Source organism: Scylla paramamosain, chromosome 27 (assembly GCF_035594125.1).
Source record: "Scylla paramamosain isolate STU-SP2022 chromosome 27, ASM3559412v1, whole genome shotgun sequence".
NCBI lineage: Eukaryota > Metazoa > Arthropoda > Malacostraca > Decapoda > Portunidae > Scylla > Scylla paramamosain.
In genome coordinates this window covers 16,402,177-16,425,807 of record NC_087177.1, presented here as the reverse complement: position 1 = coordinate 16,425,807, position 23,631 = coordinate 16,402,177, and the positions used below count along the sequence as shown (strand labels likewise).

The 23,631-nt window shown below is 44.1% G+C and overlaps 1 protein-coding gene across 1 annotated transcript in view; it reads right to left on the bottom strand.

The window, feature by feature from the left end:
* The window catches only part of LOC135114288 (ionotropic receptor 93a-like), a 44,259-nt gene extending 21,483 nt beyond the window's left edge, over window positions 1-22,776 (bottom strand). The window contains exons 1-2 of the mRNA XM_064030175.1: window positions 22,485-22,776; window positions 22,269-22,406 (exon numbers count right to left, since the gene is read on the bottom strand). Of these exons, the coding sequence (XP_063886245.1) occupies window positions 22,269-22,406; window positions 22,485-22,684 (338 nt within the window). The 5' untranslated portion in view covers window positions 22,685-22,776. The remainder of the gene's footprint in view (window positions 1-22,268; window positions 22,407-22,484) is intronic.
* Between the last annotated feature and the right edge of the window lie 855 nt (window positions 22,777-23,631).

Genomic DNA, 23,631 nt, shown 5'->3' with positions numbered 1-23,631 from the left:
GTTTGGGTGATGTTGATGGCCAAGGTGTAGCTGGGGTTAAAGTTGGGTGCAAGGAGGAGAGCAGGGAGGTGGAAGTGACCCCAGAGGTAGTTGATAAATTAATCAGTAGCAATGCTCAGTTATCCCAAGCAGTGGCACAACTGTGTAATAAGTTTGACCAAATGGGGCACATGCAAAACATGGTGTGGTCACGTCCTGTGCCCACTATTGGAAAATTCTCTGGAAGGGTACGGAGGGCCAGTGAGTTGGATGACTGGGTAGAGGATGCCACAGAGAAAATAAAGCAGCTGGGATTACAGGGCTCTGAGGGAGTGTCATACCTGTGTGGGTTCTTGGAAGGCCCAGCCCGTCGAAGGGTCCGCAACAGTACTGTGAAGACTGTGTCTGACCTTTTTGATTGTTTGAGGTCTGCTTTTGGACCAGAACTGAATTATACAGACTTAGAAAAACAGCTGCATGCTCGGGTTCAACAGCCAGGTGAAGGAGTGTGGGAATTTGCTGATTCTCTGGGTGTTATTGTGGATAAAATGTACAAAGTGAGAGACAAGGGAGATAAAGAACGGCAATGGCTGCTAACTACATGGTTCTGTAGGAATTTGAGAGACAGAAAAGTAGGAGTGAAGTTGGGAAAATGGTGGGAAAAGCACCAGCCTGTGAAGTGGGAGGACATGGTTCAGCGAGCAGCAGACCAAGTGAGTGAGGCTGAGCGGATTGTGAAGGAAGAAGCAGAGTTAGTGAGTGGGAAAAAGCCAGAGAGAGTTGTGAGGAGTACCCTTTCTTCACCATCTTGCTCCTTGTGTGGACAACATGGACACTTGGGATATCAGTGTGAACGGTTCAAGGAGTTGGTGTCCAAGACAGCGGGAAACGGGAGTCCTTGAGAACAAGGGGCCAGCTCTCAAGGCCTGACGACAGGGCCCCCACTACAGCTCAGATAAGGAGTGTGACTAATGTGACCGAGGAACGGAATGATGTAAAAAGAGGGAAAGTTAAGTTGTTTGGAAAGACTCTGAGGATAGATGCGTTGGTGAATGGTATACCTGTAAGTGCTATGGCTGATTCTGGTGCTGAGGTCAGTCTGGTGACAGAGGAATGGTACAAACAGCACCTCCTCCCCAAGCAAGCTGTGATCTATGGGATGGACATTCGGATTACAGATGCAAATGGGAGGGAAATTCCCTGTTTGGGTTATGTGAAGGTGAATGTGGAAATTGAGGGAAAAAGTGTTAAAGACTGTGGACTTTTTGTGAAAGGTGGTGGTGGGGAGAGTGGTGTGGTGCAGGGCACTACATTGCCAGTGTTGTTTGGGATGAATGTGTTGAAGGGAGCCGTGCACCTGGGGCTAACTGAGAAGTGGGGCAGGTGTGTCCGTGCCATTGAGGCAAAATTGAGGGTGACACAACAGCCTCTGGGGTTTGCTGTAATTCAGCAGCAACAGGATTTAGTAATCCCGGCTGGTACCAGAAGAATAATGAGAGTGTTTGTGGAAAGTTTACAGGAAGTAGATGTAGATAGTGTGGTGTTGGAGCCCTTAGTGCCTGGTGAGGGCTACTGGGTGCCTGAAGGTTTGTGTATATTTCCCAGTTATACCAGAGTGGTTAAGGGTGAAGGATGGCTGTCAGTGGGTAACCTGGGACAAGCAGATGTGCAATTCAGGCCACAGTGGAAGGTAGCCAAAGTTTCTCATGGAAGGGAGGTTACTGTGGGAAGAGCTCACACACACACAGTAGCTCAGACTGCACCTCCTTCAGTGGTTAAGGAGTTCAAGGACAGACTAGGGGTGCAGGTGGATGAGAGTCAGCTTGATTCAGCACAGTTGGAGAGACTGGATGGATTGATCCATGAGTACGGAGATGTGTTTGCTGAAAACGAGCAGGATTTGGGATGTGCTACTGGAGTGGAGCATGAAATTCACCTCAATAGTGCAGTGCCCATTCGCCTTCCATACAGACATATTCCTCCCCCATGTATCACTGAGGTTAAAGCTCATGTAAAGGGACTGTTGGAACAGGGAGTGATAGAGGAGAGTGTGAGCCCATATGCAGCCCCAATAGTGATGGTGAGGAAGAAAGATGGTTCGCTGCGACTTTGTGTTGATTATCGAAGGCTGAACGAGGTGACAGTGAAAGATGCCTTCCCATTACCAAGGGTACAAGACACACTAGATGCATTAGCCGGGGCGCAGTATTTTTCTTCTTTTGATTTAGCTGCAGGTTATCATCAGATTCTTGTGCGGGCAGAAGACCGGCCCAAGACTGCTTTTGTAACACCATTTGGCCATTATCAATATGTGCGCTGTCCTATGGGGTTATCCAATAGCCCAGCAACATTCCAAAGGTTTATGGAGTATGTGTTTAGCGATCAGGTTTTTGTGACTCTTTTGGTGTATCTGGATGATTTGTTGGTGTTTGCTCGGAGTGTGGATGAGCATCTGGATAGACTGGAGGGAATGTTGAAGCTTTTGAGGAAACATGGGCTGAAGTTGAAACCTTCCAAATGCCACATACTAAAGCCCCAGGTTAGGTACCTTGGATTTATCATTTCTAAGGAGGGAATTAATACAGACCCAGAGAAAATACGGGCTGTACAGGAGTGGCCAGTTCCGCGCACTGTTAGGGAGGTCAGGGCATTTGTCGCATTCTGCTCCTTTTACAGAAGGTTTGTGAAAAATTTTGCGAAGGTGGCTGCTCCGTTGCATGCTTTGATGAGTGGTGATTCTAAGGCAGCAGTGAGTGATTATTGGGGGAAGGATGAGGCCAGAGCATTTGCCTTGTTGAAAGAGAAGTTAAGTCAGGCTCCAGTGTTGAAAAGTGCAGATTACAGCAAGCAGTTTGTGGTGGAGACAGATGCTAGCTTTGAAGGACTGGGAGCAGTTTTATCTCAGGAGCATGATGGGAGGTTGCATCCGGTGGCTTTTGCAAGTAGAGGTCTCAGAAAGTCAGAGCGGAACATGAGCAATTACAGCTCTAGGAAGTTGGAGCTGTTGGCTCTGAAGTGGGCAGTGACAGAGCAGTTTAAGCACTATCTGGTGGGTGGACATTTTATAGTGCTGACGGATAATAATCCACTGGCACATTTGAACTCTGCCAAGCTTGGGGCAGTGGAGAGTAGGTGGCTGGGTGACTTGGGAAGGTTTGATTTTGAGGTGAAATACCGGCCAGGGAAGGAGAATGGTAACGCGGATGGATTGTCGAGGAGGCCCCAGGAATTGATTGAGGGAGGGGAGGAAGAGAAGGAGATATGGGAAACCAGTCCTAACACCTCGGTGAAAGGGGTGGCTGTGATGCAGGTATGGCGTGGTGCCAGTAAGGAGCAGCTTAGGGATATGCAACAGTCTTGTCCAGTTGTAGGGAAGTTGTGGAGACAAATGATTGGTAGAGTGAGGCCAGCAGAACTAAGGCAGTTGCTACAAGTAGAGGAGTTTAGGCAATGGTGGAGAGTGAGAGGGTCCCTCATTATGAGGCATGGGGTGATCTACTGGCGTGGAAGGGAGACAGATTCTAGGAAGTGGAAAGTGGTGTTGCCAGTGAATCAGAGACAAGAAGTGCTTAAAGCCGCTCATGATCAGTGGGGTCATCAAGGGGTTGCTAGAACAACGTCACTAGTGAAGGATAGGTTTGCTTGGCCAGGACTACATGAAGACATCAAATTGTATGTGGCAAAGTGCAAAGTCTGTGTCATGGGGAAGGAGGAGGGTGTGCGGGCCAAGACTAAGTTGGGTACGTTGGAAGCCAACCGCCCCTGGGAAGTGTTGGCTGTTGACTTCACTTTGCTGGATCCGGCCAGGGATGGCAAGGAAAATGTATTGGTGGTGACGGATGTGTTTAGCAAGTTTGCCCTGGCCTTTCCTACTAAAAACCAAAAGGCAAGCACAGTAGCCAAGATCTTGGTGGAGGAGATTTTTCACCGTTTTGGTTGCCCAGAAAGGGTACATAGTGACCAAGGTAGGAATTTTGAGGGAAAGTTAGTGCAGGAACTATGCAAGTATTACCATGTAGCCAAGTCTCGTACCACCCCGTATCACCCTCAAGGAAATGGGATCTGTGAGAGGTTTAACCGCACCTTACATGGGATGTTAGTTACCCTTGGTCAGGAACAGCGGGAGCATTGGCCTAGGCACTTGTCAAGCCTCACTGCCATCTATAATACCACACCCCATGCTGTCACTGGTTTTTCACCCCATTATTTGTTGTTTGGTGTGGAGCCCCATTTACCTTTGGATAGGTTCTGTGAGGAAACTGATAGTGAGCCTACTAACCATAGCATGTGGATTAGGAAGCTCAGAGAGACACAGGAGGCTGCTTGGAAAGCAGCTAAGTTGAACATCAAGAGTTACCACAATACCAATAGGTGGAAGCGTCAGGAGCAAGGAAAAGCAGAGCCATTGAGGGTGGGACAAAGAGTGTTGCTAAGGGACAATGCAGTACTAGGTAGGAGGAAGATTCAGCCTAAGTTTGCAGCTGAGGTGTGGGAAGTTGAGGAGGTGTTGGATGGGGTGAGTGGGGTGTATAGGGTCAGACCAGAAGGTGAGTCCGGCTGTAGTAAGGTGTTACATCGCAGTAACTTGCGTCCTTGGAATGGCAGTGAGGGCCATGCAGGGACAAGTAATGAAGTGCCAGCAGGGACAAGTAATGAAGGGCCAACAGAGGAGGAAGAAGTAGAAATGCCAGATATGACAGAAGTGTTAAAGCGCTTTGGGTTTCCAGAACCGGACTCAGAGGAACAAGTGGACTCAGTGGTTGAGCAGGAGGGAGAGGATGCCCTAGGGCCTGGTGAAGAGCCAGATGAACAGAGTGGTGAAGGCTCAGAGCAGGTTAAAGGGGTTCAGGCCCCTCAACTCAGGAGGTCTAGTAGGATTGCTGAAAGGGGTGCAACGGGTTCGTCTTGTGTTGGCTGTGGGGATTGTGCATGAGGGCATGCACAAAGTTCAGGGGGGGTGAGTGTAAGAAGTTGAAGTGGGCGCGCCTGCGAGAGGCTCACAGACTAGTCAGCGAGTCCCGCCAAAACGAGTCTTAAGGCCCTGGAGGTTTGTTGTTGTGGGAATTTTGGCGGGAGAGGCGAGCGAGAGAGAGAGACAGGGTGCAGAGTAGTGGTGGATTTGCCATTTGATTTGCAGGTATGTTATTGGGATTTGTTGTATTCTTTCATGGTGAAACAGTGTACATTGGGGGACATTATTGGGAGATAGGGTGGTGATTTGTACGCTTGGTTGGCAGGAGTTTGGTCTTGGCAGTGTGCTGTGGGACGTCAGTGAGGTGGCACCGTAGCAGATACTGTGAACTAGGAGGCTGCAGTGAGGAACTTGCTGTCCCTGGCTGCTATGGTGTTAGTATCGCCGTGCATGGAGGAAGAGCTGCAGTACTTCAGGGTAGTGGTAGTGGCGTACCTTCAGCGCGTTGGGTCGGTGTGCGGTTGGGCCTATAGGGTGTGAGGGTCCTGGGGGTACTGGTTAGGGTGGGACTGTCAGTGGCATATAACATTTCTTGTGTTGGTGCGTGAAGTGTTTATTTCTCCTGTTTATTTGTATGTGGATTTACCCATTTTCTCATGGGATCAGGTATTTTGGAGTGCCAGCAGTGTGGCCTCTAAGAGTGTTAAGCACTCATATTTTATTTGTGTTTTCTTTATTATGTACTCATTTGTGTTTTCTTTATTATGTATTCAATCATTAAATTTTTAAATTGTGGCCCAGGTTTCTGTGAACCTAAGCAGGAGGTTTAAATTAATCAGTGGGTTCTTGTGGTGAGTGCTTGGTGAGCCTAATTAAGGTAGGTTAACTGTGCCCTAGTTTTGCACTCATTACATATATATATATATATATATATATATATATATATATATATATATATATATATATATATATATATATATATATATATATATATATATATATATATATATATATAGTTATGTCGGACGTAAGTAGAAAAAAAGTAAATAGTTAAATAGTGAAGAAGAGGAAGTGAGAAGAAAGATGAAATGAAGGACTGGAGAGGATAGATATGAGAGTGTAGGATTTTTAACTGGGACGAGTGATGGAGACGCCACACGTACGATAACTCCCTACCACTCGCTCGAGTTTGCTGTAAAAGAATCATCCGCGTTTAGTCATCCCTTTTCCTCAGTTAATTTCCCATATTTCCTGTTGTCCTTTCGTATTTAGTCCCATCCCATATTTAGCTAAATAGTCCTCCTTGCTTATAAAGTAATCAGAATGCATCCAGGTCATAATTATTTCCTAAAGACAACCGCTTTATTTGTTTAAGCTAGAAGCGTGAGGTAGTGGGGTATATCCCCATTCGTTCCCCTCCTCTCTGGCATGAGTCATATCTTCATGACAAGCGCAGGTTGGGAGCGGCGTTTCTTAATCGTGGGCCAGTTGATGAGAGAGGTAGATGTATGTTGTAAGGCAGGGACAGGCTTAGAGAATTTCTGCATTATAAGCTTAGAGGGCGATTAGAGTCATGTACTATTATTTGTCTAGTAAAGCAGTAAACCCTTTGGTGATGATAGGTGAGAAACAGAAAGCCTTCCTGTAGTCATTGTGCCTCGTAAGTTAATATCTAATTTACTACAACTCCTCAATTGTACAGCTGAGTATTTGGTATGTGAGTGGTAACTAAACCCTTTGCTGGTGTGGGCAGCTTTTTGTGTATTTCTTGTGTTGTTACATGTTACTGTGATCCAGGATTCTTTTAAAGGATCTGGAAGCAGAGGATTATAGGTGCGTTGCTTTGTAGTGAAAATTTTACTTCCTCCTCAGGCCCTGTCGAGGCCTGCCGTTCAGGAGGCTGTAAACAGCACCAAGGCCAGCCATCCAGGAGGCTGTAAACGGCACTAATCTGCAGGAAGGCATAATACTTTGTTGGGTAGTGAGTGGTCCGCTATTGAAGGCGGTTGACCAATGAGGTATTATACCTTGACTTCTTAAGTGCATGTCCTTTGTCAGAATTGTCCTTGCCTAGAAAATGGCTATCAATTCTTTCTCAGCTGATGGAATGATTTGGCAGTTGTGATACTCCCTTGCCTGTAGGAGGTGAAACAGGCTGATGATCTCAGTTGTGAAATTCACCCCAGGAGGCCAGAAGAACCCAGTGGAGGTGGTTGTGATGATACACCCATCTGCGTAAGAGGTAGACTAGGGAGGTTGAACAGAGATACTGGCAGCCATGAAGAGGGGCAGAACCTGGTGTTATGACTGTCTGTTTGAAGGGTATAAAAGACCAGAAAGACCTTGTAACCGATAATTGGGCCCTGTATTAAGTCACATAGGTGGTGACTTAGGGAAGCTCGCTGAGATCAGGGCAGCTGTGAGAGGGGCAAGTTTTGTGGTTGAAACTATATATATATATATATATATATATATATATATATATATATATATATATATATATATATATATATATATATATATATATATATATTGTTATGACCACATATCCCTGCCCCTTCATAAAGCTGCCACACCTGGACTAGCTTCCTTCAGCCACCTCCTGCATGGTCTCAGTGCAGGATTCAAAGATGGGTGTACAGGTTCCCTTTTGTCCCCTGCACCATTTTCACCACAGTTGTAACTCCTGATCATACTAAGTTCAGGTCATCAGACTATTTTACGGATCCACAGACAAGGGAAATACTCAAACAGCACTTAACACCCACAGCTGCAAAAGAATCGACAGCCACGTCTAGGAAATACAGATAACAAACAATAACATGTATATGGTTGAGGCATAATATCCCATTGGACTTTTGTCCTCAATAACAGTCCTCCCACTACCCAATAGAGCGTTATAGCCTCAAGCCGAATAGTTTCATTAATGGCCCCCTGCCCCCCTTCCCCCCCAGGACAGCAGGCCTTGTCAGGACCTGAGGAGGGAGTAAAGTTCACTACGCAGCAAATTACTTGGGTCCTCTGTGGCTGAAATGCCTCATCCCAGAGTAGCATGTAAGACAAAACAGGGTCACTAACAAGAGACAAAAGAAACTACTATGAAAGAGTGAACATGAACACATAGGAGGGTCAGTCACCACTCACTGTGCGAGCTCATCCTATACACTCCCACAGCTGAGGAGCTACTTCCCCAGGTATAGTGCGTGGTATACACTGACAGACTACTGTGGAGACTCCTGTTCTATATAAGCAGGCCAGGGTGTACGGCTGGTAATGACTCACTTATCCCCTTAAGGTAACTGACCCAGCTAACCCACCTAGTCTCCATCAAATATTGGAGAACGTCTCAGTACATCTACTCCTTCCAGTCGCCAGGTACTGCCTGTGGAAAACGTGCCTCTCCCTCTGCTGCTAAGGGGAGGTGGTACACAGAAAGGAAGGGGGTATGAAACACACACACATATGGACACCTGCCCATATATCACTCCCCGTGTGGTCTTTACTTGAATAAAACACTTTACTTAAAAAAAAAATCTACTGATTGAACTAGGGGGCTAGATGAATACTGATTACTTCATTGTCAAGGGCAGTTCTTCTACTAAATACTGGGTGAGTCTCAAATTAAATGGATAAGGGGGAGTAAGGAAATTTAAGTGGGGAATATGAGTAATTCCGCAAATAAATATCTTAAGAGTTTCAGGTTGAATGCGGATGTAATCAAGACACGTCTAAGTCTTGTCCCTAGCTTGTCTCTCTTGTCTCTCTCTCCCTCTCTCTTCTCATTTATTATTTTTTGATCTTTCATTCTTACTACTTAATTTTTCATGTCGCATTATCTCGCTATACATCACACGCCCACTCATAAACAAATATTTTCAGAAGATATACAAAAGCTTAAAAAAAAAAAAAAAGAATTAGGAATACACAACAAATTCAAAATCAGCACACTTGTCAGGCACATCATCAGACTCAAACAAGGGGCATATACAAATTACAGAGTATTACAAACACTACTACAGCACTGATATAATTGAATACTATAACAACAGAAAACAACAGGGCTCCTACTTGGCCCTCCAACTCAGACTTCCGTTTCTTCTCTCCTCCTCCCCGACCCGTCTCTTGTTTTATGCTAGGTCCTGTGGTCTTCCCGGCTCCACTGGTGTGCAAGCTTTCTCCTGCAGGAAATTTTTGTCATTTCTTTCCTCCAGCAGTTACAGCTACTCCAATGGCTCTTGTGACTCTGAACACTCGTCCTCCATCTCCATCGTCTCCTGTGTTCTCTGCCTTCTCTATTTCTCCACTCACTTTCACCTCTCCTCCTCTCTCTACTACACAACATACTCCATCTGTATGTGTACAAGCATCAGAGTCACCATACGATGTCATCCCTGCATCCTTGCACCACGCAATGCACCCACCAGGGACCATAGTCTCCTGGTGTATCATCATCACGACAAGTCCAGGTAAAATACTTCCCATCCAAACACTGCTCTCAATCCGGCCTGCACTGCCTACACCATTACACCCATTTGCCCGTTCCTGGCTCCGTGGAGCCGCCATGTCACACTCATAGAAATAAAAAAAAAAAAAAAAAAATACCACTACCTTAGCAAAACTAAGAAGCGCCCTTGGGCCGCTCTCAATAAAACAAAATATTTCTTCTCGGTTGTGACACCAGCAAGTCTGCTTCTTACTGTCAGGTATGACAATCACTCTGCATTTCTCCCATCGGTCCCTTGATGACATAGGTATCGCCACAGTGAGCTGACAGCTGCTCCTTTCTAGGACGCAGCACACATTCCTGCACACATAGCCAAACACGCACACGTAGCTGTCACAAAACAAACCCCAGCTCCAACATGAGCCCGGTCAACGTGCCACTGGGCCAGCCCCAATGGTCCCAGCAACTGCTCCTGTGTGCATGCCTCTCTCATACTCGATACCTTGTTGCTTCAAGGAAGCCGACATCCATCAACACATGCTGCACATCTCGGGCCCAGTACCTAACAATTAACAACAACAACTCCTTCACAGGCAACCCCCAACAACACTGAATGTGCCTCCTGAGTGCCAGCAACATAGCATCACAGGCAGCCTCACTCAACACTTCCTTCCGGCGCGGCACCGTAACGCTCGCGTCAATATCATCATCACAACTCGTCCCAGAAGGAGGAATCGGGCGAGTAACATCACAAACAATCCCCACACCAGGGAATAAAACAATACCGGCCATAACACAACTGAGAAAAGCCCTGTGCAAAAGGTCATTAGGCTAGACACGGTTGTTGATCCTTTCTCAGCTGTGAGAGTGAATTATATTTCCCTTGTCTGTGGGTGGCTAAAACAAACTGGCGACCTCATTTGAGTAACCGGGTGTTATGAACCTTGGTAAAAAGGGTGAATAAGTAAAAAAAGTGGACCATGTAACCCATATTAAACCCTGCACCCAGTCGCATAGGAGGTGACTTGGGGTGAGCTAATCCATTTGAGGCAGCTCAAGGAAGGACAGGAATTTGCTGGGGAGGTGGAAGTTTCCTTCCTTGCGGAATGTGCCAGAGATGGGGAGCAGGCTCCTCCCCTGTCGGGACCAGACACGGTGGATGTTTGTTGAGGGTCAGGCAATGTTGGCAAATGATAACAATTTAAATAGCTGGTGGAGAGAGGCGAAACATATGTTTGTTACTCCATTTTGATGTGCCACCCACAGTTAAGGAAGCACAGGTGCAGATTGCACATAGCAGCCTGGTGTTTGGCCGTTTTGGAGTCGAGTTGACTTGGGAGCAGTTGAGGAGGTTTTGGTGGTCGGAAGTGGCCACATTTGTTGGGCGTAGCTGCGTGTCAGGCTGGCAAGCCTGATTTCTTCTTGTCTGGGCCCCCTCTCTCCTGTGTTGTGACTTGTATTGGGGATGATTAGAAAAGTTGCTCACCCGATCCCCCTTCCAGTGTGAGTTATGATGATGCAGTTGGCGCAAGCGTCTATGTCTAGACGTTTCTTACGTGGAGGTGAATTGTTGTTGTCTTTCCCTTGCTTGTGGGTGGGTAAAACAGACAAGTGACCTCATTTGTATTATGACCGTTGGTAAAAAGGGTGCATGAGTCAAAAGTGGACCTTGTAGCCCATTTTAAGCACGGCACCCAGTCACATATGAGGTGAGCTAATTTGTGATCGTAACAGTGTATGTCTGTGTGGGTGAGGTTGTGAGAGAGAAGAGCTGGGGGGTTGGTGAGAGGAAATGCGACACCCAAGGGGACGGCAGTTGGAGCGTCACCGCACTGAGAGTGAAAGTGAGACCGTGCTGTGAAATGGACCGTGTGCCCCTGCTTACCTTCTCTTGTTTACCTTCGCGCAGTTCAGTGCCTTTCCACCGTGTCGTGAGGCTGAGTACCGGGACAGTGAGTGTGTGTGGAGTTGTTGCGGGGTGCCAGAGTTAGTCAGGTACTGTAAGGCTTGTCTGTGCAGGTTAGTGAGTAAACAGCATGTCTATTGAGAGCCTGCATGCCTCTCCTTTCTCTGCGTGTGTGACAGTAGTAAGAGACCTCCGTCAGGCTGGACAGTACACTTCCCTCATGGACGGGCTTCAGGGACTCAGTGAAGTCCTTCCCCATGCCCTTATGTGGCTTGGGAAGGTTGAGGAGTAAAAGCCCTCTCTTCCCTTTCAGGTTTTCTATGCCCTCGTCCAGCTGGTGGAAAGTGAGGCCCGTCGAGGAGCTGTGGAGTCAGGTGGAGGGCAAGGTGAGGGGGGGTTCATAACAATATATATTGCTATGTACAGTGTCTTAGTGGCAACACAGAAGAGAGAGAGAGAGAGAGAGAGAGAGAGAGAGAGAGAGAGAGAGAGAGAGAGAGAGAGAGAGAGTGGGAAATGGATGAGTGAAGCCTCCATCACACATTCCAGATTCTCGTCATGACAGTGGAACCAAATGTTACGACTGCATTTTTGATGCAGTCGTAACATTTGGTCACGATTATTGGTCCGTCACGATAGCGTCATGACAGCGTCACGGCGGGCGTATGACCACCACAAGAACATAACAACAGCACTATGACTACATTAAGATTTGCGGAATTTCGAGATTTAACGATAATTTTTGCCTTTATGAAAAAGTGACGATAGGCAAGACAGAGTCATGACAAAATCATTATATAGTCACGACGGTGTCACGATAACATCACAATTATACCCCCATCCCTTTCCCGGACGACTGCAGGAGATATAAAAAGCAATGGAACATGAGTCACAATCTGCATCTATACCCAGATACTGTTAGTGAAATACAGAGCTCACCAACAAAGAAAAAAAAAAAAAGACAAGGCAACCAAAAAGCAATGAAGGAAGAGATCTTTGTGGTTGTGCCCCTGGATACCCAGGAGAACATGTTGCAAAAACTGATCACCGAGGGCAAGACGAGGCTATGACTGTTAGCTCTGTCATGACACTGTTGTGTAGCATTTGTAGATCTGTCTTGAAGAATGTGCTGTCTATGTAACCTTATTGTAATGCATTTCTAGGTCCATCGTGACATAGTATTCTGAACTACCAAATAATGATCAGAATTATTAGCTCTGTTGTGATGCACTATGAAGTTAGTTGTTATACAATCACAACAAACAAATGTCGTAACAAGTTTTTCATCATGATTGCGTCATGATGGACCTATGACTGTCATGATTGTGTCATGACAGACCTGTGACCATCACGATAACGTCACGACAGCGTCATGACAGTGCTATTATAGGAGGAATAGTCGCTGAGCTCCATTATTTTTTGAAGCATGGACAAAAAAAAGTGGAATGGGCCATAATGACCAACAACTGATTGACTGATTGATTTAATTTATGGGCTGCAACATGCGATCATATGGCGCTACTACAAACCCTTAAAAACAACAAAGATTGCAGTTCTTAAAATACTGGTATTAAAAACAAAATTAAAGGTATGATAAAAATGTTAAAAGGCCACTATAAAAGTAAACATGAAAAAAGAAGTAGGAAGAGCCATGAAAAACTTACGTGATAAAAAATGTGAGGGTTGGTATAGTAATGTTTTAATTAATCAGTTTTATTTAAAATGGGGTTACTGACTCCACTGACCCAGACCACTGTGTCTGGTGCTGTTCGTTCCATACCCAAGACATTGATCCCCACCGACCCAGACATTTGGCATTGTTCATTACGTGCCCAAGACACTGACCCCACTGGCCCAGATATCTGGCGTTGTTCATTATGTGCCTAAGACAATGACCAAACTGATCCAGGCTTCAAGATTCAGCATTGTTTGTTATGTATCTTTCTCACTTGCCTCCATGTTCTCTCAGTGCAAAAATAATGTTCTGCCTAATATTTTATTACTTGTAAAATAAATAAAAGAATAGTTAAAAGGTAATTTATAATTTGTTTGAAAGACTAGTCTTCTCCACAAACATAAGAACCTCATGTCCCAGGGAGAGATATCCCCTCTCTCCAATTATCAGCGACATCTGGAAGGTCCCATCTTCATCGCGAGAGCGGAAAAGATATCGCTGCCGCAGCTCCACCAGACTGTGGCACTCCATTAGAAAGTGTCACATTGTAAGGGGAACTCAGCAGTCATCACAGAATGGTCGGGTTTCCCGGGACATGAGGTAGCCATGGGTAAGATGTGTGTGACCCGCTGGAGATGGGCCAGTGCAATCTTTGAGTGATGCTTCTGCACATGGATATACGTCCATGGGCGGAAGGTTACAGAAATTATCTCACTTGTCTTACTGGTGGCAACCACATCTTTCCACCTGCCCTGGAAACTGGCAAGAATTGCCACCCTTATACTGGAGTTTAAGTCATGAAAGGGAATGAGGTTGGAAGGAGAAACCCGAATTGGCGACTCTAGCCGGTCTATTGGCCTTCTCATTCCTCTGAACTCCAGCATATGCAGGGACCCAGCAAAATGCGACGTGATAGCTTCTATGCTGTAAAAGGTATAGTCACTCAAGAATTGATAAAATAAGTTGGTGAAGGGAAGAAGGGCTAAAACAATGACGGAATCTCTAAAAATTGTAAAAGATGAGGTGAAGAGATTAAAAATAATTCTTATAGCTAAAAATAATGGCAGACAGTTCTACCATAAAAACGGAGACAATACCGGTGAGCTACCAAATCCACCTCCACCTTCGGATTTTGAACCGTCCATAAATACAGGGATGGAGTCGGAATGTGTGGATTCATAATCCGGTAATAAGTTCTTATTAGGGATAACTGGGTCGCAGACAGAAATATCTGAGAATTGTCAGTAACCAACTCTAGGATATCTACAGGGATTTGTAGAAACAGAGGGTACATTTCAATGTCACCAAAGCATATGCAACGCTATCACCAAAAGATTTCTGCAAACTCGGGTGAGACACATATAGATGGCAACGTGAATCATGGAAGACGGCTGCACAAGGAACAAGAGATGGAAAGATGTTGAATATGACACCAGCACCTCAGTAATATAGACTGATGACACAAGTTTAGCAGAAGGACACCAGCATCCACCAGTAAGCTAGAGATTGGGGATGAGTGGAATGCACTTGTTGACAAACGAACACAGGCATGGTGCACCGAGTCTAACACATAAAGCTGAGTCTCAGTAGCAAAGGAATAAACCTCACAACCATACTGCAACTTTGAAAGAATAAGATTTCGGTGCAAGAGGAATGTTTATCTATCAGCGCCCCAAGAAGTATGAGCCAAAACTCTTAGAAGTAACAGCGCCTTCATGAATGCTTCCTTAATATAACGAAGATGGGGGTACTGAAGTCAGGCGACTGTGTGGAGGAAACGAATTTCCTCCACACAAGAGATTCTTCTATCATACAGACACAGGTCTGGGTCAGGGTGAGCATCATGAAGGCGAAAAAATGCATGGCAGTAGTCTTTGAAACCAAGAAACGAAATCCCCGAGTTGCAGGCCACTGAGAAATCCTATTGAGAGCCACCTGCAGCTTCTTTTCAATCAATGGCATTTGCGCTGCAGAAAAGGAGATAGACAAGTCATTGACATATAAACTACCACAAACTCCTTATGGAAGTACACCAATGCTAATGCAAAAAGTGTGATACTAAGTATACTTCCTTGCAGCACGCCATCTTCAAGTGCGCGAACTCCTGACAGTTCACCACCAGCCCGTACCCGTAAAAAAATGACGAGATAAAAATTGTTGTATAAAAATAGTGAGTCGACCACTGAGACCATACTCGAACAGACTAAATAAAATGCCATGATGCCAGGCTGTGTTGTAAGCTTTCTCTAAATCAATAAAGACTGTGACATGGTGATGCTTATTAGTAAATGTCTTGCAAATGGAAGATTCCAGAGACAATAAAGCATCAGTCGTAGACCTCATTTTCCTAGAACGGTACTGAACAGGTGACAGGTAATTTTCTCTTCATGTACCACATAAGCCTGCCATTTACCATATTTTCTAGGAACTTACAAATACATGAGGCTAAGGAAATTGAACGGTAATTGGCTGCTAACTGATGATCATTTGCAGGCTTTGGAATGGGGATAATTACAGCAACATCTCAAGATGATGGAAAATCATCACTATTCCAAATAAAAATTATAAAGGTCAAGTAAAAAGGTAAAAGCTTCATCAGGCTTGTGGTGCAAAAAGGAATATGATGTCATCGGGGCCTGGGGAAGAATCTTCGCACTGGCACATAGCCATGCGTAGCTTAGACAAAGAAAATGGGACATTTTAAGATTCACCAGAGGAGGCAAAATTGACGCCAACAGATTCCAAGTGTCGATGATGAAGGCGCAAAGGTGCAGCTGGGTTCTTTCTGGAAACGCTAGCAAAGTGTTCAGCAAGCAGGTCGGCAACTATCTTAGGGTCTGCTACCGTCACCCCATCATAGGATAGAACAGGTGAGGAGGTGCAGAATACTTTGCAAATATTTTGCCGACTCTGTCGAAGACCTTGGTGAGTAGTGTGCGAACTGTGATGGGAGAGACATAACTCTTCCAAGACTCCTGCCGAGCCCTCTTTATGGTGTGGCGAGTGCTTCTCGAAAAGCCCTCAAGCAGTGGACATCATCACGATGTTGTCGAAGCCGAGAAAAGGCAGCACACTTTTCTTGAACGGCAGCTGTACAATCCACATTCTACCAGGGAACAGGACGTTTAGGAAATCATCCAGAAGTCTTAGGGCGGACTGAATAGCAGTGGAGTGTGAGACATCAGTGAAGTATGATGCAACCTCATCACAGTTTCCTAATTTATCCACTGAGTGGGCAGGGGTGCTGATATCTGTGAATAGCTGCCAATCCGCCTTACCTAGATGCCACCGTGGAGGACGTGGCTGTGGTGTAGAATCAGTTGACTTTAATACAAGTGTGAAGTGATCGCTTCAATATAAATCTGGTAAAAAAACTCTATTTAAAGTCAAGAAAGGAATTAGGTGTACAGAGAAAAATCTATTGTTGTAAAAGTACTAGTTTGACTATAAAAATGGGTAATGTCTCCAGAGTTTAAAATCTCTAATCATGGAATCCTTGATAAAAGAAGTAAGTAAAAGACCATGAAGAGTGACAGCGTCATCCCACAAAGGATGGCGACCATTGAAGTCGCCCAATGCAAGAAGAGGAGAGGGAAAAGCACTTAAAAGGTTATCAAGTTCATTTCTTTCAATATGCACACTGGGAGGCAGATACAGACTATACAATGTATAAAAATGATTTATAAAAACATTAATAACAAGCTGCAGCGGTGAGTGAATTCCCAGGTGGATAAAAGGAATATCTTTTCTAACAATGATGGCAGTACCACCATGGTGGTTCTGACCAGGAACTGGAGTGGAGAAGAAAACATGATATCTAGGAAGACTAAAGTGAGTGGAGTCTCTAAGCATTGTCTTTTGGAAACAAATGCAAACAGGAAAAAAACTAGTGATCAACACCCAGAGTTCCTCTTGGAACTGCAACAGTTCCACTGCAGAATTTTTAATATTACTATTTTAAGGGGATTTTAAGGGAAGCCCCAGAGAGAAGCTTCCTTTTGTCAACCTGACTAGGCACCTTACTTCGGCGACGAGGTTTATCTGGTCCTACGTTGCTTGTAATAGCAGAAACTTGAGATTCAGTAACTGGTATGGGGATAAATACCCACACATGAGTCTCTGAAACTCCTGAAAAGACCGGGGGAGGAGGATTCCCCCGACAATGACGATATGGTATCGCTCTTGAAGTAGGACCTATTGGGGAGAAGGGCAGAGAGAGACCCTCTATGTCCATTTTGGATGTGGAAGAATCACTTTGATTAATTATGTCTGGCTGTGGGTCATCTGACACTCCTACAGGGATCTTTCTAGGGGACATGCTGGTTAAGTCTATGGACTCAACAGATCCCCAGGAACATTTCTGGTGGGACTGCAGAGCAAGCTTACAAGACTTGTTTGTATTTGCCTTTGGAGGTTTAAAAGTCTTGGAGGTAGTTCGTGTAGTATGAACTCCTGTATGAGGAGTCTGTGATGTAGCTGGTGAAGATGCAGTGACAGGTTTTGCTGATGACTTATTGGAGGGATTTGCTAAAGATGCAGAAGTGAAATTTCTGCATCTTTAGCCAACCATAGTTGATGGTTGAGAAAGGCAGGAAGGTGTCACAACCTATTGTTTGTGGTAGAGGTCAAACTAGAGTGGAGGGAAGAGGTGTAGGTCTTTGCCCCACTATCTTTTTGTCGAAAAAGAAGTTCCTGCTTGGCACTACCAAGACTAATGAACTGAGAATTAGCCAGGTGAAGAATGTCTTGCTCAAGACGATACCTCTTGCATTGTCGAGAACATAACATAGTGGGTGAACATCCCTACAATAGAAGCAATAGGGTTCTGATTCGCATTCAGGAGTAGGGTGTGAGTCAAGGGCTGAGCAGTGTCCGCATCGAGGACGGTTTGGAAAATTCTTCCTCCCATGACTGAACTCATAACACCAATAGCATTGTAAAGGACGATCAACGAATGCCTTTACTGGAAGGTAAAGAGGACCAATCTTAACATGGTCAGGGAAAAAAAAACACAGAAAGTAAGCATGATTATGTTACTATTTCCTCTAAGTTCTGCCACTTGATGAACATTATCAGGACATAACTGAAGGATGTCATCTTCTGAGAATTCGTATAGATCCTGGTTGTAAATGGGTCATTTGCAGTAATTGAATGTTTGGTGTGGCTTGATGGGTTCGAAGATCCCATCAGAAGGGCAAGGTAAATGGAGGAGCATCATTGCCTGTGTGAAATATCTCTGATCAATACCCCTTTGCCATATTTCTTTATACTTGGCAGCGTGAATAATGTTTCCTCGACCTTCCATATAGTATGCTACAAATCAGTAAGGTGTAGGTGGGTGGCGAACTTTAGAAACACGTTTCTCAACATCATCAAAGACATTAGGACAATAGTAATTTTCGCTATCAACTACATTGCTTGATCGAATGATCTCATCATTTAAGTTGTTGTCTCCAAGATGCAGATAATTTATTACCTCAAAAGTATCTTTTGGCGACAGTGTCAGAAGTAAATGTATGACAAGTAAGTATGACAGTGCACCGATTAGATAGACAATCTCTGTCATATTTCAGATGGATACGGAGAACAATTCCAAGATGCTTGAAAGCAGAGTGGGTAGCACGGTATGACATGGAGGCATAATCATTGATAATCATAAGAGTGTCAAGACAAGAATCAACAACTGACTCAAGTAGTCTTCCACCAATGGAAACAACAGCAGGAGGAGTATGAGGTCCTGCCTGCACGTCACCATTATGACCAGAGGGTGACGTCTTGAGGGCCTGGTCGATCCCCCATTAAAGACCAGAGGAGTTTTTATTTTTATCCATACTGATTGTCTTCAGGGGCCAAGGGAAACTGGCTACGGGGACTACGAGAAGGGCGACTGATGGCCACTGAGGGGGGCCACTCGTTTTAAAAAAGTGGTCCCTCGTGATTCGAAGGTTTGTCCATGATGGAACTAAGACCTCCCTCCACAAAGCATCCCATCCCAGACACCCAACCATTTAACACAGGACGACCTCAAAAGGTAGTTCCTCTGGTGAACGGCAACGTGACCCATACTGGCAGCCTAACTCTGAGAACCATTTAGTTTGGTACCTCACTGGCGACCTTGCTAGCATGGGTATTCCTCTCTCCCTAAATAGGGCGGAGCAGGGGCCAAAGCCCCCTGTAGCTTCGTTCGCCAGGTTATAGGGGCACGTAAGTGCCCCCATCACGACAAGGCAGTTCCCGCTATGACCGTCAAGACTCGTCACGACTGACCACAAAACTGTGAAACAACATATATATGACTTATTCTTGGCGTTGTCATGATGAGAATCTTGAATGTCTGATGGGGCCTTTATGATGTGTTGAATTTTATAGTCAGTTTTGTTGAAAAGCCTAGTGTATTCCTTAATTATTTGTCCTCCACTTTTTTTTCTTTTATTCTAGCATATCGAAATCACTACCCCAAGAAAGAGCAAAAATCTAAATTTACTTTAAAACAAATAAATTGCAATTAGCCCTTTTAATGACCCTAAGCAAGCAGAAATTATTTAAAATGTATTCCCACCAACCAAGGAAGCAAGGCGATGTGGGTGTCTCCCATGCTGTCTGTCTCCCTGTTACTTCCCTTTTCCTTTCCCTCCTGTCACGTGACCAAACTACCCAATCTCTACCCATCTCTCTTTGTGTGACTGCCTTACTGTTCAGTGGTGACCTGAGACGAATAAAAGAAAGACGTACTTCGGAGAGCCAGCGATGTTGAGGCTGTATTTCTGGCATAGGTTGTATTTAGTATCCAAGGGGGAATATTGGTGGTATGCCTCGGCCCTACAGGAGGCATTATTTTGCGCTACTCTCAGTATTTCAGGTAAAGGGAAATTGCCTTGGTGTGACCCCACAGCAGCAGGCTTGTGTGGCGTCCATTTTGTGATAATGGACCCCATCTCTCCCTTTTTGTCTAAGTTTAGTGTATTGTGGTGCCTCTGTGTGGCTTTGTTGTCTAAATGCGACAGGTCCCTGTGGAGTGGTACTGTACTGTCTGTCTTTCTGACAGACAGAGGATATATTTTTTGCATGTACTCCGTGATTAACTTTCTTCTATTTCTCCAGACTCATCACTGTTTGGAGGACTTAGGCTGTCATCTGAGAAACTGAAGGAAGATTGTTTAAACATGAAACCAGGTTGTCCAAATAACTTATTGAGCACTGACTGGACGCGGTTGTGGGCTGTTTGCTCATAAGATATGGTTTAGCTTAGTTGTGTGGTACTTGTGTCTGTCTTTCGAGTGTACACGTACTTGCAAGTCCTTTCTCCCCACTTGTGAGAGGCTTACGTTGTATTTTCCTGTGGGTTGAGACAGGTTGGCGATGTAGAGGCTATAGCTGTATGCGATCAATGTATAAGCCTGGATTCACATTGCAATTTCCTCCACTTTGATCTGAAAGTGGTAACTTAATGGGAGCTGACCTGAATCAGGGTATATATATATATATATATATATATATATATATATATATATATATATATATATATATATATATATATATATATATATATATATATATATATATATATATATATATTTATGTGTGTGTGTGTGTGTGTGTGTGTGTGTGTGTGTGTGTGTGTGTGTGTGTGTGTGTGTGTTTCACCTACGATCGTCTGCTGGTCACCCAGCCAGCCGTTACCCTACAGAAAGAGCTCAGAGCTCAAAGTGACCGATCTTTGGGAAGGACTGAGACCACTGACACACCACACTCTAGGGCAGCGAGGTCACAATCCTTCGGGTTACATCCCGTACCTACTTGGTGCTAGGTGAACAGGGGCTACACATTAAAAGGCTCGCCCGTTTGCCTCGCCGCGCCCGGGATTCAGACCCGGGCCTTCTTGATTGTGAGCCGAGCGTGCTAACCTCTACACTACGCGGTGTGTGTGTGTGTTAACTTCGAAAAGGCGTTCGACAAAGTAAGGCATGAAGTGGTGAAAATACTTAAGGAAATGTGTGTGGATGGTAAAGATATTAGGTTTACTATAAATTTATATGGAAATGATACGATGGCTGTGAAAACAAGGAAAGGGAAATCGGAGTGGCTAGACATTTGAATCATTTGAAACATTTATTCATAGCTGAGAAATGCTTGTAGAGTTTTGAGGAATTTAATATATTTAATATCTTATGCAGTTTGACTATATGAAGCAAAGCTTTTCAGGCAGTAATAAGAGCTAATAGAAGCTATTCAGAATACAATAATAAAGTAAAAGACAATAGCAAAGTTGACAATGCAGAAAAAAAAAAAAAAAAAATTACGGTAACAATACATAAAGTAATAAAATGATGATAAAATTTGAAAAAAATATAAATAAATAAAAAATGCAATGAATAATACTAATGTCAACAGAAGTGAGGCAGGGGTACGTACTTCTCCCTCTCCTCATGTTAAAAACCTTGGAGATGTGGAAGGAAGGAGAATTGGGGGAGAAACATGAAAAACATGCGCTATGCTGATGATAAATATTTTGACAGATTTAGAAAAAGACATTACAAAGATTTGTTACTGAATAACTGAACGAAACCGGTGAAGAGAGGGGTCTGAAGATTATCACACGGAAACCGGAAGTTTCAGGTATAACGTAGCTAAGAGAGAGCGTATATTATTATGTATGTCAAACAGTCAGAAAAATTAAAGTACGTAAAAAGTACTATGTTAGATTAGGAGAGGCAGGTTGTGAAAGTAAATAAAGGATTGGCAAAAGTGCGTCTATTAAAATAAACTTGTCTATGATTCTGATTATATGAATGATTTTAACAACTGAATTATTAAAATGTTACATTTGTTCAGATCGGTTACACTGGTGTTAATTTTAGACTGTTTAAAAGAATATGGAAAAGAAGCTTCGGGATGCGGAGATGTATTTCATGAGAAAGATGCAAAGAATCTCATAAACAGCAAGACTAACTAACGAAGAAGTGTTCATGCATGCAGGGGTGAGGAGAGGGTGGAAGAGGAGTATAAGGAGTCAGTTGCAGTTTTTTGGGACATATACTGAGAGGTGGAGAAATGACTGAAAAGGAAATATTTGAAAGTGAAACTTGACAGAAGAAGAGCTAGATGTTATAGAAAGAAGTTCAGAGATATCTTGGAAAATATAAACAGAAGATAGAGTATAATAGACCTGGTCAGTAAGGTGGAGATAAGAGTAATGGATCTGCATGGCCGTTGAGGTTCAATAAGTTAAGAGAATGGTAAAGAAATGCATTGCAACTTTCTTTATAGAAAAGGTGTGCGGACATTACATTTCCTTCATGGATCTATCACATTTTGTCTTTATGTTCAAACTTTTCTCTTTACGAGGACTTACTTTTTCTCAACAGCTTCGTTTTGACCAATTTCAATTGTAGGCACGAAGGCTATAAGACGAGCCAGCTTCTGGAACACTGGTGAGTCCGACTTGGCGAAGAAGTTCCTAAACTCGACGCCATAAGGCTGCATCGTTATTCTGGCGGTTTATATCAATGTTTAAACATTTGCGGTGGCATTCCGGACATAATTCTGATATTTTGAAATTGGGGCATACCTGTCCACGGTGTCCACGAGCTGAGAGAGAGTTTCAGGGCGTGGAGGGTACTTGGGTAGGGTGAGGGAGGCAGTCAGATTGCCGCGGTAGGCCAATCCTATGACAAGAGCGAACATGAGCCAGGTGCCCACCAGGATTCGGCTAGAGGAAGTGGTGGGCAGCCGGCGAGGAAGGTTCTGGCCCAGTAGCATCCCCATCATGTCCTGGTATACAGCTCCGGAAGCAAGTCTTGAGGTGCTATCACACTGGGTCCTCACATCTGTACCTCTTATGATCTGTGGGTAGTATATTTTTTTTTAGTTTACATCATAAATTTTTGGTAGCATAGTGTAACATTTAAGCCGATGGAATTTTTTCTGGGCTAGTCATGATTATACTAAGAGTAGCTTACTGCTCTCCGACACGCCCCAAGGCACGCTGAGGGGAAGCTGTGAGTCAGTGGCGTGAAGCTGAGTGATGCACTGACGTCATGTCAGAGGATGATACTTTTGGCTAAAATGGTTCACTCTTAAGAGGACTATGCTTTTTTTCGCCGTAAGTATCGGATCCCCAGCCAGGGGGTCCAATATTTATGACTAATACTATATATATATATATATATATATATATATATATATATATATATATATATATATATATATATATATATATATATATATATATATATATATATATATATATATATATATATATATATATATATATATATATATATATATTAGGTCAGTGAGGTGGGAAATAATAAGGAATCAGCAACCACTCCTAACCATAACAAGGATGCCTGGTATAAGCAGGAGGGCCAGGAGGATAGCTGCCCACACAATGTCCACCAGAGGGTAGTATAGAGACTTCCACTGAGGCTGGAGGCCCGGCGGAGCCATGCTGAAGTCCAAAGAGCCATACTCGTATACAAAAGAGAAATCGTACCGCTTGAGTCTTTGAGGCATGATGTTATGATACACAGGAGACATGAAGGACACTCGCTCACTCACCAGGCGAGCCACCTGTTGGTAGAATCATACACTTAGATAAATGCTTGTGGTGACGTGTCATATTACTTATGATTAAAAAAAAAAAATAAATAAATAACTAAAGTTATTGTCAGAATCATCCTAAACTGATTGGTAGCTTCGTGTACTGAAAACAA